The following is a 13,315-nucleotide window of genomic DNA, read 5'->3' as shown; positions in this document are numbered from 1 at the left end:
AAGAATTCTAGAACTAGGCAGTTGCTTCAAGGGCTTTCAGTCATTTAAGGACAATTCTAGAGGAAACACTCTCATTTCTGTCTGATTGATGAAGATGAGGGAAAATGTCAATGGAGGGATCTTTTCCATAGTTGCACTTGGCAGAGCCAGATAGGATTTTTAATAAAATGTTATTACAGCCGTATTACAGCAGTGCAAACCAAGGCCCACTCAAGGTACTTTTTCCTCAGTGGCTTCCAGTAAAATAGTTCAGCTGAGTGCTTTTGAAAAACCCGTCTTTGATTTACAAATAAAAACTTTGCTCCAATATCACACATTTCACCGAAACACCAGGATTATGTTGTTCAAACATGGCTGCCATTCACCCTTTTTTTCATATGGGATAAAGGATAAACAGTCAAAAACAAGTAGCACAGAATCAACAAGTTGTAACAGATCTTCCAGCTCAGCCCTGTGCTCTATTCATTCTCCTCGGTTTCCAAAGATGTTTTTCATCTTTTAACTATTTATTAACATACTTTGCTGAATGATTACAGATTTAATTTACAATTGTAGTTAAACTTCTATATTTTAACTCAGAATATAGAATTTTCTTACTTGGCTCTCAAGGATACTTCAGCGTTTGTGAATTTTATTATAAAAATTTGAAAAAAACTTGAAAAAAGCATTCTCAAGGTTTCCTATGTCACAAGACAAGTATTCATTTTACTAGGTCATAAATTCTGTAAAATTTTATTATTAAAAACACTGCATCCTCAGGTGAAGCATGTAATATTTGCAGCGCTAGCTGTAAAAGAGTAAGAGATTCTTTTAGACAAGGTTTAGCTCCATTTTTTAGTTAGCCAAATGTGGTATATTATAGATTCAGTTTCACCAGTGTTTTCTGTCTAACTGAACAAGTACAGGGCACGTTGTTGTACAGGTCCTAAGATTTGTCTGAGTTGCCAACATTTGTCAACTAAAAAGGATTTAACAACAATTCTCATAATTATATATGAATCACAGCATACACTTTTCTATAGAGCATTCAAAAGAGGATCTGATGTGCACTACAATTAAATACACAGAAATGAAAAAATTACCTCTCCTCCGCTGTAAACCCTCTAGATCACCAGTCTTCTTAAGCTTCTTCTTGGCACTGACTAGCTGACTGCTGTCAAAAAGATGTGCTGGTGGGACACCAGAAGAGTGCTGGACTCCCTTCTCCTCACTCTGACGTTTAACAAAGCTGTCGCTTTTCTCTAAGGATTTGGTGGCATCTTCCTTGGAGGGCAAAGGTGGAGGCGGAGGCGGAGGTGGTGGAGGCAAAGGAGGTGGAAGCGGTACTACAGTAACAATCTCTGGTTGAAGCTCCTTACTGGTGAGCGGAGAAATACTAACATGAGGCAGTTCAGAGGTAACACCATTGGGAGGTAACGAGATATCCTGAAGTTGTTCTAAGCTTGTGGCTTCCTGCACTTGCAAAGGCTGAACCGCATTTTCCAATTCCACCTCTTCACTTTTCTCTTGGATTCCTATGGTTGCTGGCAAAGACTGAGGCGGATCGACACAGGACACCAAGCTGGCTGCACATTTTCTTCTTGCATGAGCCAGCCGTAGTCTGGTTGATTTAAGTATTACTTGCCCAGGGTACCGCTAAAGTGAGTAAATTATTGGCAATTAGTTAACTACGTGCACCACACTATTCTAGGTTCTAAGTACCTGTTGTTAGGGTTTGCCTTCCTGACAAGTAGAATTCATCTGCTATTTTCATTCATTTTGCTCTGAATGTAAACACAAAGCAAATATATCCTCACCTTTTTGCAAAAATGATCTGTTTTCTTATTCTTGGTTAAGCCACAATTTATGTGTGATTGGTCTAATCAAGGATACATATAGGTTAAAATTAGGATTTCACAAAGAACCAGATTGTTTTTTCTGGAAACTAAAATTCAAAATTCCCTCTTGCTTTCCTTTTCTAAAACTGGTCAATGGATCCCTCTGCACAAAATCCTCTCTGACCAAATACACCAGCCTTAGATGTGAATCATACTGCTTAAAAAGGTATCTCTTGAAAACATCAAACATTCTGAAACTTTTCAAAATATTTTTAACATTTCTTAAATTTGCTGCTTCAATATCTGTCTTTTCATATTAGTTTTATTGACAGCCATTTTTATGAAAAAATTTGATTTTACACACTTGTGGTAGGCCTAAAGCAATAGAGAGCATAACAATATAAACATGCTCATAGATAAAGCCAGTTCATTAACAGTTGCTAGTTAAAATAAGTAAATTTGCTTTAATTTACAGAAGCTATGCAATTCAAAAGCCTTGCAAACAATAAGGATATGAAGAGTGTACTGCTGAGCAAGACAGCTTTCCAGTAAAGAAAATTCTCATACTTACATTTTTTTAATGTATTCAGCAAAACCAAAAAAAGTCTTCCCCTATTAATACAGTCGTGTCTGTTTTCTTGCACTTTCACCCTTTTCCTTATCTCTCCCCTTCATTCCATCTTCTATCTATTTTCTGATACTTACGTTGTAATAGGAAGGGGAAAGTATTGGCAGGTGTTCTAGCAATCAGTGGTAGTGGGGGTATGTCGGATGGTAATGCTCTTTGTGGAAAATACCATTTAGGTTACACTTCTTTAAAGAACGTTTGCTAAGTGTCTTGTCACAGGATGTGGATATAAGAGTGAGCAGAAGCTTATTATGGCCCTTATTACTGGGAATGCAATGGTCAGAGGAATTCGTTACCACCAACGCTGTGTTTTGTTTTAAATTTTCCAAAGAACAGTTAACTGCACAATGAAAAAGAATAGCTAATAGCATAGTGTAGTCCCGGAATGAGTGAAAATTTCTTGCGGAAAAGAACACCTCTTCTTCTGTTACCTGTTTAAACGTGCGAAGTCTGTCCAGTGTTTTCTGTCGTTCCTGACTAACCCAGGAGCTCTTTCTTTCCTCTTCATCTTGTAATTGATCTCGCTTCTGAGAAAATATATGAAAAAAACATGTAAATATTACATCCAATGCTATGTTTAGCACCATTGAAAAAAAAACTGAATTAAAATAACTCTTTTCCTAATTGTTAAGAATTACCTAGCAATCTACCTCTCAAATAAACACATTTCTGAACTTCAAAACTTGGCCTTTGTCTTCCCCTTAAAAAAATACTATGCATTTCATGTTTTATAATCTTGAAGCAATGTAGAGCTCAGTAAAGAAAGAGTTCAATCTGGAATAGGAACAGTTGAAGACTTGTTATCTTGGAGGATGAGAAATAAAGAAAGGACTAGAGATGTGACAGAATATTATACTGAAAAAAAGCCCCCTTAAATTAAAAATGGCATAAACTAGCCAGACAGCAAAACAGTATCTATCTTCTCTCATTCCATAAACAAAACGACACTCGAACTTGCAAGATTGCCCACTTAAAACAAGTCATATTAGTCTTTTCAGAGTGCAAGAAATCACAGAACTCAGTGCCACAAAGTTTTGAATCCAATACTAAGCAAATTAAGTCAACATTTTCATTCTAATTTACAACACTAAATGGAAGTTTTGTATTATAGTAACTTAAGCTGTCATTTTTTAACGCAGCTTGATTTTCTGTAAGCTTACTTCAGTAAAGGCCTGCAGCTCTTCCTTGCAGCTAAGACAGTTGTATTTTTTCTTATTTGGGCATCTTACCTCAGTGAAAACACACATATGGATCCACCTCCTTTAACTAGTGATCCATTTTCACAAAATTTCAGCAAAGTTACAACATCTTTGAAACAAAACACTACTCTTCAGTCAAATTTATTGAAAATGGATGCTAGTTATCATATGGCAGAAGTCACTGTGTATGCGAGTTCAGAAGTTATCAGGAAAAGTGATAGAACAGGTGACTAAAGAAAAAACTGCTAGCAGAAACAGGAGCTTTAATTCTTAAATGACTCACAGCATTTTAGTATTACTTTTAAAAGCTTATCATCATCAGAATTAAAAATTCTGATCACTTTTATGAACTTTTATTGTCATTCGGTCAATACAAAAGCAGTGCCTGCCTGCCTGCCATTTTCAGATGTCAGCTAGTGGCCTGGTGTCCTTCATAAAGAGCCAACTCCTGTGATTTGGAAATAAGGAAGTACAGATGCATTAAGGAGAGGAAGAGGACAACATGTCTGAAAAAACAGTAAGGACAGGAAACAAGAAAAGGTGAAGAGGAATAGAAGCATGTGCTGAAAAGAAAATAACAAAGCAATGGGGCAAAGAAGTTAAAACAGAAGCATAAAGAAACGATTATAGCAAAAAGAAAGGATAGTTCTACCACCAAACCTGCACGTTACATACACAGTCAGATCAAACTTTTCCTGAAGCGGTCTCAAACTCAAGGGTTTTATTATTTAGTTTGGGTTGGGTTTTTTTTGTTTTTCAATAAGAATAGTGAAAATGCAGTTCTTATTTGGTTTCAGATTTGGACACGCTTGACGTTATCTTTTCAAAATTCATGAAAACTGGTGGCTGAAAACCTATTTTACAATAATAGCAGAAATTTTCAGTGACATTATTAATAGTAAAAAAGACCAAAAAAATTAGCACACTTTATATAAATATATATATATAAAGCAAGTTCTTTATATAAAGCAAGCAGGCAACTCCATGAAATAAGTAACAAAAAAAGTCCTGTAGTGTTTGAGAGACAAGAAAGTCCTTCAGCTTTGTCAAGTCTTATTTTTTAGAGTGATAAACGGGATAAAATCCACACAGCAAGTGGCTTTGCCTTATTGTAACCACCAAAAAAAAATAAAATTTTTTTCTAAGTTCCTAAAAGAGTATGCCAACATGTTACTGCCTTTCACAAATGGCCTTTTCATAAAATAAATTATGCATCTGACTTCCTGGACAAATGTATCAATGTTAAAAATGTATAAGGATGAAATAGAATCACTTTCACTAATCTAATTGAAGCCTGAATTAAAGAGACTTGGATTTCAATGCATCTTTGTCAGTGATCTTTATTAAATATTGATACTATATCAGCTCCCAAGACCTAGCCCACGATTTGAATATTCTTTAAGATAAAGTCAATTATATTCAGCACAAGAGTCAGATCGGCTAGCCTGTTCTCTGCGATGAGACTGTGCAGGGGATCATAGAGCATACAGCTGGAACTATATACAATTCAAGCGATTTGTTTTGTAGAAAGAAGAAAAATAATGAACAAGCTTATTAGGATTCAAGAATAGATGTATGGTTTTCTTATCTCAGCATATCTGACGCTGTACTGAGATGTCCGGAATTATCTATGTGCACATGATAACACACTGTATGCAGACTAACCCTAGAAGTAATCACTTTGTCATTAGACTGTGAACTTAGCATTAAGAACTCTTCTATTTGCTTGGGTTCAATGTCATCCTAACACAGCAATAGTCTCCCCTTTACCAGCATAATATGATACAGAAATCCATGGTACAAAGGTCAGGGATACACACCATCTTTTTAAAACAGCTATTACTCCGAATGTATAAGCAGCAATGCAAGCTATTAACTAAAGGCTAAACTCAACAGCAGGAAACTCAAACTTACTAGCTGAACAGTATGGTGCGTTTTGTATTCCTCCTCACTCTGGTGACGCTGCTGGATCCTTTCATTATGCTTTGCAATACAAATCTCCTGTAGAAACATAAAATGTTATCTACAAAATACGAATTTTAAATATCAATTTACAGGGTATCATATCATATTTAGCAAATAGCATTAAGAATCTTAAAAATAAAAATTACAAAGCCTATCTCAGACAAGCTAATATAACCAAGCCAATTTAACTTACAAATAAAACCATAAAATGGAAACAAAACCAAGACAGACAAACCCAAACCTATTACTTTTAACTGTCTAAAGAATACAGACAAGTAACAGCTGCTTGAAAAGTCTGTTCTACAACACCAGTACAAAAGCAGCAACAAAAACCAACTTGTCAAATACTTCATAAAACCGAAGTTTAACTCCATGTATTTGTATACCAGGATAATAACTAACTCTCAAATGTATTACGTCTTTATCTTCATGCAACTAGGCAGCTTCCCATTTAAAAGTGTCAGTTCATCTTTTGGACATACAATCTGCAAGCATAAACATTAATAAAGTTGTTGCAATTTTACGCATGCATAAGCAGGTTCACTAATTATACAAGCAGGTTCACATGTGTAACATCTGGTTTAAAAACAAGCATTTATTACATTACTTGCAAATAAGAACAGGTTAAAAAAAAAAAAAAGCAAACAGAAAACAGGCCATGTTACATCAGATGACCAGAAACAGAAAGACGCAAACTTCAGTGAGATAATATAAAAAGAACTGAATTAAGTATGTTACAAACAAAGGCACAGAATCATAGAAACATTTAAGTTGGAAGAGACCTTTAAGATCATCGAGTCCAACTGTTAACCTAGCACTGCCCCGTTACTACAAACCATGTCCCTAAGTACTATGTCTACACGTCTTTCAAATACCTCCAGGGATGGTGACTCCACCGCTTCCATGGGCAGCCTGTTCCAATGCTTGACAACCCTTTCAGTGAAGAAATTTTTCCTAATACCCAATCTAAACCTCCCATGGCATAACTTGAGGCCATTTCCTCTTGTCATGTCACTTGTTACTTGGGAGAAGAGACAGACCCCCACCTCGCTACAACCTCTTTTTAGGTAGTTGTAGAGAGTGAGAAGGTCTCCCCCTCAGACTCCTTTTCTCCAGGCTAAAACACACCAGTTCCCTCAGCCGCTTCTCATAAGACTTGTGCTCTAGACCCCTCACCAGCTTTGTTGCCCTTCTCTGGACCCGCTCCAGCACCTCAATGTCTTTCTTGTAGTGAAGGACCCAAAACTGGACACAGTATTGGAGATACGGCCTCACCAGTGCTGAGTACAGGGAGACAATCACTTCCCTAGTCCTGCTGGCTTGTATTAGAAACAGTGTGGCCAGGATGCTGTTGGCCTTCTTGGCCACTTGGGCACACTGCTGGCTCATATTCAGCTGGCTGTTGACCAACACCTCCAGGTCTTTTTCCTCCAGGCAGCTTTCCAGCCACTCTTCCCCAAGCCTGTAGCACTGCACGGGGTTGTTGTGACCCAAGTGCAGGACCCAGCATTTGGCCTTGTTGAACCTCATACCATTGGCCTCGTCCCATTGATCTAGCCTGTCCAGATCCCTCTGTAGAGTCTTCCTACCATCAAGAGGACGTGCAGGAATTTGGAGTAGTGACAAGACAGGTAACTTCATAGGACAATACTGAAGACCAGGAAATCAGACAGCGTGGTCAATGAATTTAGGCCCAGTACAAGCACAAAGTCATATTTGTAATTAGAAACTGATCTCATGGCTGTGTAAGAGAGGGCAGTGTTAGGAAGCAGGCTGGAGTTCGACTGCAGCCAGAACACCAAAGAGATGGGGTTCCCAGGCGTCAGTCAGTTTGACTTAATTGAGTGGAGACAGACAGGAGTTTTGCCATTGCTTGGGGCAGCTGATGGAGTTATCAGCCATCAAGTAAGATACTACAGTAGTGGCAGAAAGACATAAAAAGGAGGGAAGGGCTAAAAAAAGCCCACAATTTTGGGCACTTGGAAATGCAGAAAAAGCTATGTTCTTCTACAAGCTGACTACAGACATACTGTGATCACGTAAAAAGGTAGCCAGTGTTTCAGTACTATGCTATCTTGAATCTAAACAGTAAGACCACCAATGTTGCCACTGTATATATGTAACGTTCTGACAAAAGCTGTCCAAGCTTCATCAGAGGTATATATACAAACACTGCTGGGTTTTACATTTGTGGATTTGTTTTCCCTGATGAAAAGAGTTTAATTAATACAGCTGGCAAAGTAATCCATTTAATTTGTCACTGCAAAAGTATGAACTACCTCATTTCTGCATTTCAGAGACACAGCAATAGCTTCAGAATATTATTAGAGAATCTGAAAAACTTTTTATAATACTACTGATTTACCTTTATAGTTTATTCCCTTTTTATGTGTTAAGTTCCATTAAAGGTCTTCCAAAATAATGAGGAATATGTATTACAATATATAAAAAAGTATTATAAAATAATAAGAAAGTGTATATTAGGTTTGGTTTGGTTTTTTTTTTAACATGTCTCAAATACTAGGGAGGCACATGAAACATGGAACATTTTCTCTTTAGCACTACTATTTAAATCTTTCTGATTAGGAGCGACAATGAAAGATATTTTAAGCATGTAAAGAGGATAAACCAGACCAAAACCTATTTGGTGCTGACTTTGTACTAATAAACAACCTACTTTAATGTAATTAGATCTCTATGACTTGAAATAATAAACAAGACTAGGAGAGACTGAAAACATGCTGCAGCACAGGATTAGATATCCAAATCATTTTAACTAATTACAAAAATGGTCTAAATAAAAAAAAAAAAGAAAACAAGGTTGCAATTTCATAGGGACAAATGTAGGGTTGTAGTTGTTGACAAGATTAAGTGACTGCAAACAAAGGATGAAGAAGAAAAAACAGCCAGGTGGCAGCATTAAGGAAAATGATCTGGATGATTATGGCAGATTACAAATTGAACATAAACCAACAATCTCTGGCAAAAAAAAGAAAACATAAGTGGGTGTATGAGCGGGAATACAGCCTGCTGCACATGTGAAGTAGTCCTTCCTTCTCAGCACTGACAAAGCAGAAGCCCTATTTCCAGTGAGAGCAATGTGTCAAGAAAGATGTTGACCAACTGTATGGAACTGAGAGCATCAAGAAGTAATGTGTGTTTCCCTTTTAATCACCTGACTGATTTCACAGTATCAAATTATAGTTTATTAAAGAGACAAAAAGGGAGAGCTGAGGAACCATTTCAAGCCTCATCACTGGATAAACTACCATGTTTAAGACTAGAATATAATATATGTAAAAGAGATCTGCATTAGTATTACATTTAATTAGTTCCAGTGATCCTTGCTTTCAGATTGAAAAGCATCCCAATTAAAAGGTTAGCTTCTCATTTAGTAAGCTCTAGTATGTACAGAAAACATATTTTACCGTAAGCATTCTGTATAGTTATGTTAGTAATAATAATAATAATATGAAAACATACAAGTAACCCTATGCCAGATGTCACTGAATCTACGTAAGACCTGTTTTGGTGTGGGCTATGCTTTTAAACAGTAGGCTTGCAAAGTAGTAAAAGCGTCCCGTTAAATGGACACAGCAGCATTTGAGGAAGGTTCCTAAGATCAAAACAGACATTACGAACACACCCCAAACTGCTTCACCTACCAGGTGCTTCTCCCAGTCCGCTCATGATAAAGAATACTCTTCCTGGGTGTAAAATAATTCCATTTCTTCACAATTCTGTTTTTTGGAAGATATTTTTTCTAAATGCCTTCTATACCATCTTTTTAACCTTGGCTCTTTGCTATTAATCTAGCTCCCTAATAAAACAGCGGCTTGTTCCATATGATAACCTAATTAATACCTCTGTGCAGCCAGCAGGGGGTAGACTGGGATAACAATAGCAATAATCTGCATGAAAAATCCATAACTAGCTTTCCAGAATAAAAATAATAAGACCGCTATTAAAATCTTGTTTTTGTATAACTAACTCACTGCCATCTACAAAAAGAAACACAAGAAATGATTGCCTAAGAAATGCAAAATCGGTTTGTATAGAAAATATGAGAATAAAGAGTTTATAATCATGGTAGTACATACAGTGAAAGAACATCAACCTCACTGAAACCGTGGATTTAAAAAATGCTAGCTCAGTTATTCAGAATTACAACTGATGAAGGTTTCTAACACACCTTTAGCAAAACTTTCTAAATAAAGGTTTGGTACAAATATTTGACAACATCGTTAAAAAATAAAGGCATCAACTGCCAAAAGAGGGAAGGAATTTCTGAAAAATAAAATGAAAAGAGACTACAGTTACAGAAGTTTATATTTATATTACATACAGTCTTATTCTACATGTGTAGAGTAACTGATTCCCTTTCACTGTGTTACTTCCTAAATGTAAAAGATTTTCAAACACCCGGATGATGAAATGACTTCCTCCAAAAAATAAAAACTGATAATAGAGAATCATTTCCTATTGTTTTCTTAATCATATCTGCTGCTAGAAAGGAGGCATTCTTCTAAGGGAATCTTCAGTTGCCAAAAACCTTATAATGAACAAAGACGGTAATAGGTGGTGTTCCCCAGGGGTCAGTACTGGGTCCAGTCCTGTTCAATATATCCATCAATGACCTGGATGAAGGGATAGAGTGCACCCTCAGCAAGTTTGCTGGTGACACAAAGCTGGGAGGGGTGGCTGACACAGCAGAAGGCTGTGCCACCACACAGAGAGGGACCTGGACAGGTTGGAGATTGGGCAGAGAGGAACCTTATGAAATTCAACAAGGGCAAGTGTAGGGTGCTGCACCTGAGGAGGCATAACCCCATGGACCAGTACAGGTTGGGGGCTGACCTGCTGGAGAGCAGCTCAGCTGAAAGAGACCTGGGAGTCCTGGTGGACAACAGGATGACCATGAGCCAGCAAGGGGCCCTTGTGGCCAAGAAGGCCAATGGCATCCTGGAGTGCCTCAAGAAGAGTGTGGCCAGCAGGTCGAGGGAGGTCATCCTCCCCCTCTACTCTGCCCTGGTGAGGCCGCACCTGGAGTACTGTGTCCAGCTGTGGGCTCCCTGGTTCAAGAAGGACAGGGAACTGCTGGGGGGGGTGCAGCAAAGGGCTACAAAGATGATTAGGGGACTGGAACACCTCTCTTATGAAGAAAGGCTGAGGGATTTGGGTCTTTTCAGTCTGGAAAAGAGATGACTGAGGGGGGACCTTATCAATGCTTATAAACACTTAAAGGGTGGGTGTCAGGAGGATGGGGCCAGGCTCTTTTCAGTGGTGCTCAGCAGCAGGACAAGAGGTAATGGGCACAAACATGAGCATAGGAAGTTCCACCTAAACATGAGGAGGAACTTCTTTACCCTGAGGGTGGCAGAGCACTGGGACAGGCTGCCCAGAGAGGTGGTGGAGTCTCCATCTCTGGAGACATTCAGAACCCGCCTGGACGCGTTCCTGTGCAACCTGCTCGAGGTGACCCTGCTCTGGCAGGGGGTTGGACTAGATGATCTCCAGAAGTCCCTTCCAACCCCGTGATTCTATGATTCTATGTATCACAAGACTGTGATATACACCACTTAATGCACAGCTTGCTTTTTGTTTTCAACTACAGAACCGACAAGGTTAAAAAAAAAAAATAGAAAAAGACAAAAACAAAACACCAAAATCTCATCAACCCAATCCAAACCAGAACACTTGTTTACAGTTCTGCTTTGAGATACTTTGCTGAAACAAGCATGGTCAGGAACACAATCTGAAAAGCATTAAGTAGCCTCTCATCTCAGTTCAACAATAAATGTTTCTTAATTGAGCGAGACAGACAGACTTTGAGAAAGAGATTTACCACATAGTATGTACTTTCCAAATGCACCCTGAAAAACTCATTCTTTTCTCCACTTAGTATGCAATCATCACTGCCCTCATTCTCACCATCTAGTCTGCTTCTGCATCCCATCTGTATCTTTGTTCTGCATGGTTAACTTAAACTCTTGAGAGCAAGAACCCTTTCTTCCTCACAGTTTTGTAAAGTACAACTACTCACACACCAGGCACCATAAACAGTGTTCATTAACATTGTTTTGCAGTATTGCTAGAATGGTCACTCAGGACACAAAGCTTCTTTATTTTTGAATCAAAGCCACAAGTCTTGATTTTCAGGTAATTACTAGTAAGCTTAACAGAGTTCTGCGTTACTCGTCAGTAATAAGGGCAGCTACAGAAAATACCTCTAACATAAACATCCATCACAATGGCTATGTTCTTTACTGCCCAATGCCACAAAATGGCACACAACAACTGATTCTGCTTATCCTTTTGCTCAAATAAAAATGTAGGATTTCACCCTGCAAGTTTAAAAACGTGTTATTCTACTCTGTGATTTGTTTAGAAGCTGGAAGCTAAGCATCTCACTGCAGCACTCAATGGCAGATAATGCTACACTGGGCAATGAAATTAGCAGAGAGCTGATACCAGTTCTGAGAGCGCTGTGATGTCCATGCTGTGATGTCCAGCAGTGACGTTCCACATGGAGTCATTACCTCAGGTCCTGAAGCAGTACAGTCACATTCCTCCAGCACAATGTTGAGCAGACATGACTACACTACTCCTGTACACAGACCCAGATGAGCAACAGTACCAGGACAACTCTGCATCGTGCCTCAGTGCACAAGTAGGCATACTGCCACTAGTGTTACAGCCTGGAACTAATTCCTTCAGCTTAAACAAAGGTATTTTATCATAGCATACCTTTGAAACAAATAAGCCAATTGAAGGTGACTAGTTCATTATATAGATAAAGAAGGCATGCTAAAAAATCTCTACTCCTGCTTTAGGGTTGCTTCTTGACTTGTTAACTCCTGTAAGTTAAGTAAGGAACAGCAACCAGGCCATCACTTTTAAACAGGTTTGACTACTGCAAGATGCCAGCAGAGTCTTTTCATATTCAGAAGGAAACAGCATTAACTACTATAATGTAGTCTATATTAATTAGCATAACATGACAGATTGGATCTATTCCTTAAAGTACTAAAAATCCCAGTTTCTTGATATGTTTTCTTTTTACAAACTCACCTAAAACAAACTCAATGACTCTGAACTAACTACTTCCCATAACTGGCTGGCAGTAGACATTTCTTGAATCATAATTTATTTGCAGTCTTCTCTATATTGTGTTTATCTGAGACAGGACAGTGATTGAAGAAATATATAAAAAAGCCAAAATATAAAGTGTATCTACAAAACTACTGCTCTCTTGCTTGCTCTGTTATGCTTCAGATTCAGGTACAGAAATAGATATATTAGTTGTGAAGAGGAGGCAAGACCTGAAGTCTTCTACCCTCAATCTACTTGAACTCTTTATATAAAGGAGTTATCTCTCACATCAAGGGACATGGCTGGGAACATGCAACCGCACCAACCCCTGAACCCAATCTAGAATGAGGTCTCAACTGAGACTTCTGCATAGCCTTAGAGTATATAGTATGGGGTGCAAACCTATTTTATAATTATTACAACGCTCTCTCAAAACTTTTATCTGCTCTCTTCTGAGGTATCTCAGTCATTAATAATGCATACTGATGTAACTGCAACGGAACAATAAACAAGTCATTCTGGAAAAAGGGAATGAACATATTTACATCCACTTGATACACAATTTCAAAACATTAGCTATATTAAAACAATTTTCTGCACAACACGTTACAATC

At 38.1% G+C, this 13,315-nt stretch overlaps 1 protein-coding gene across 4 annotated transcripts in view; it reads right to left on the bottom strand.

Annotated features, from left to right (window-relative positions):
• JMY (junction mediating and regulatory protein, p53 cofactor) overlaps window positions 1-13,315 on the bottom strand; it is a 74,326-nt gene that overhangs the window by 10,381 nt on the left and 50,630 nt on the right. For all 4 annotated transcript variants that reach the window (XR_008463795.1, XM_054185500.1, XM_054185501.1 and 1 more), the window contains exons 7-9: window positions 5,559-5,645; window positions 2,877-2,972; window positions 1,083-1,635 (exon numbers count right to left, since the gene is read on the bottom strand). Coding sequence is in view for 3 of the 4 variants with exons in the window: in XM_054185500.1 (XP_054041475.1) it covers window positions 1,083-1,635; window positions 2,877-2,972; window positions 5,559-5,645 (736 nt within the window). In the remaining variant the exon portion in view is untranslated. The remainder of the gene's footprint in view (window positions 1-1,082; window positions 1,636-2,876; window positions 2,973-5,558; window positions 5,646-13,315) is intronic.

Source organism: Rissa tridactyla, chromosome Z, assembly GCF_028500815.1.
Source record: "Rissa tridactyla isolate bRisTri1 chromosome Z, bRisTri1.patW.cur.20221130, whole genome shotgun sequence".
Classification (NCBI taxonomy): Eukaryota; Metazoa; Chordata; class Aves; order Charadriiformes; family Laridae; genus Rissa; species Rissa tridactyla.
The sequence above is the reverse complement of the archived record's forward strand: the minus strand, read 5'-3'. Positions and strand labels throughout refer to the sequence as shown.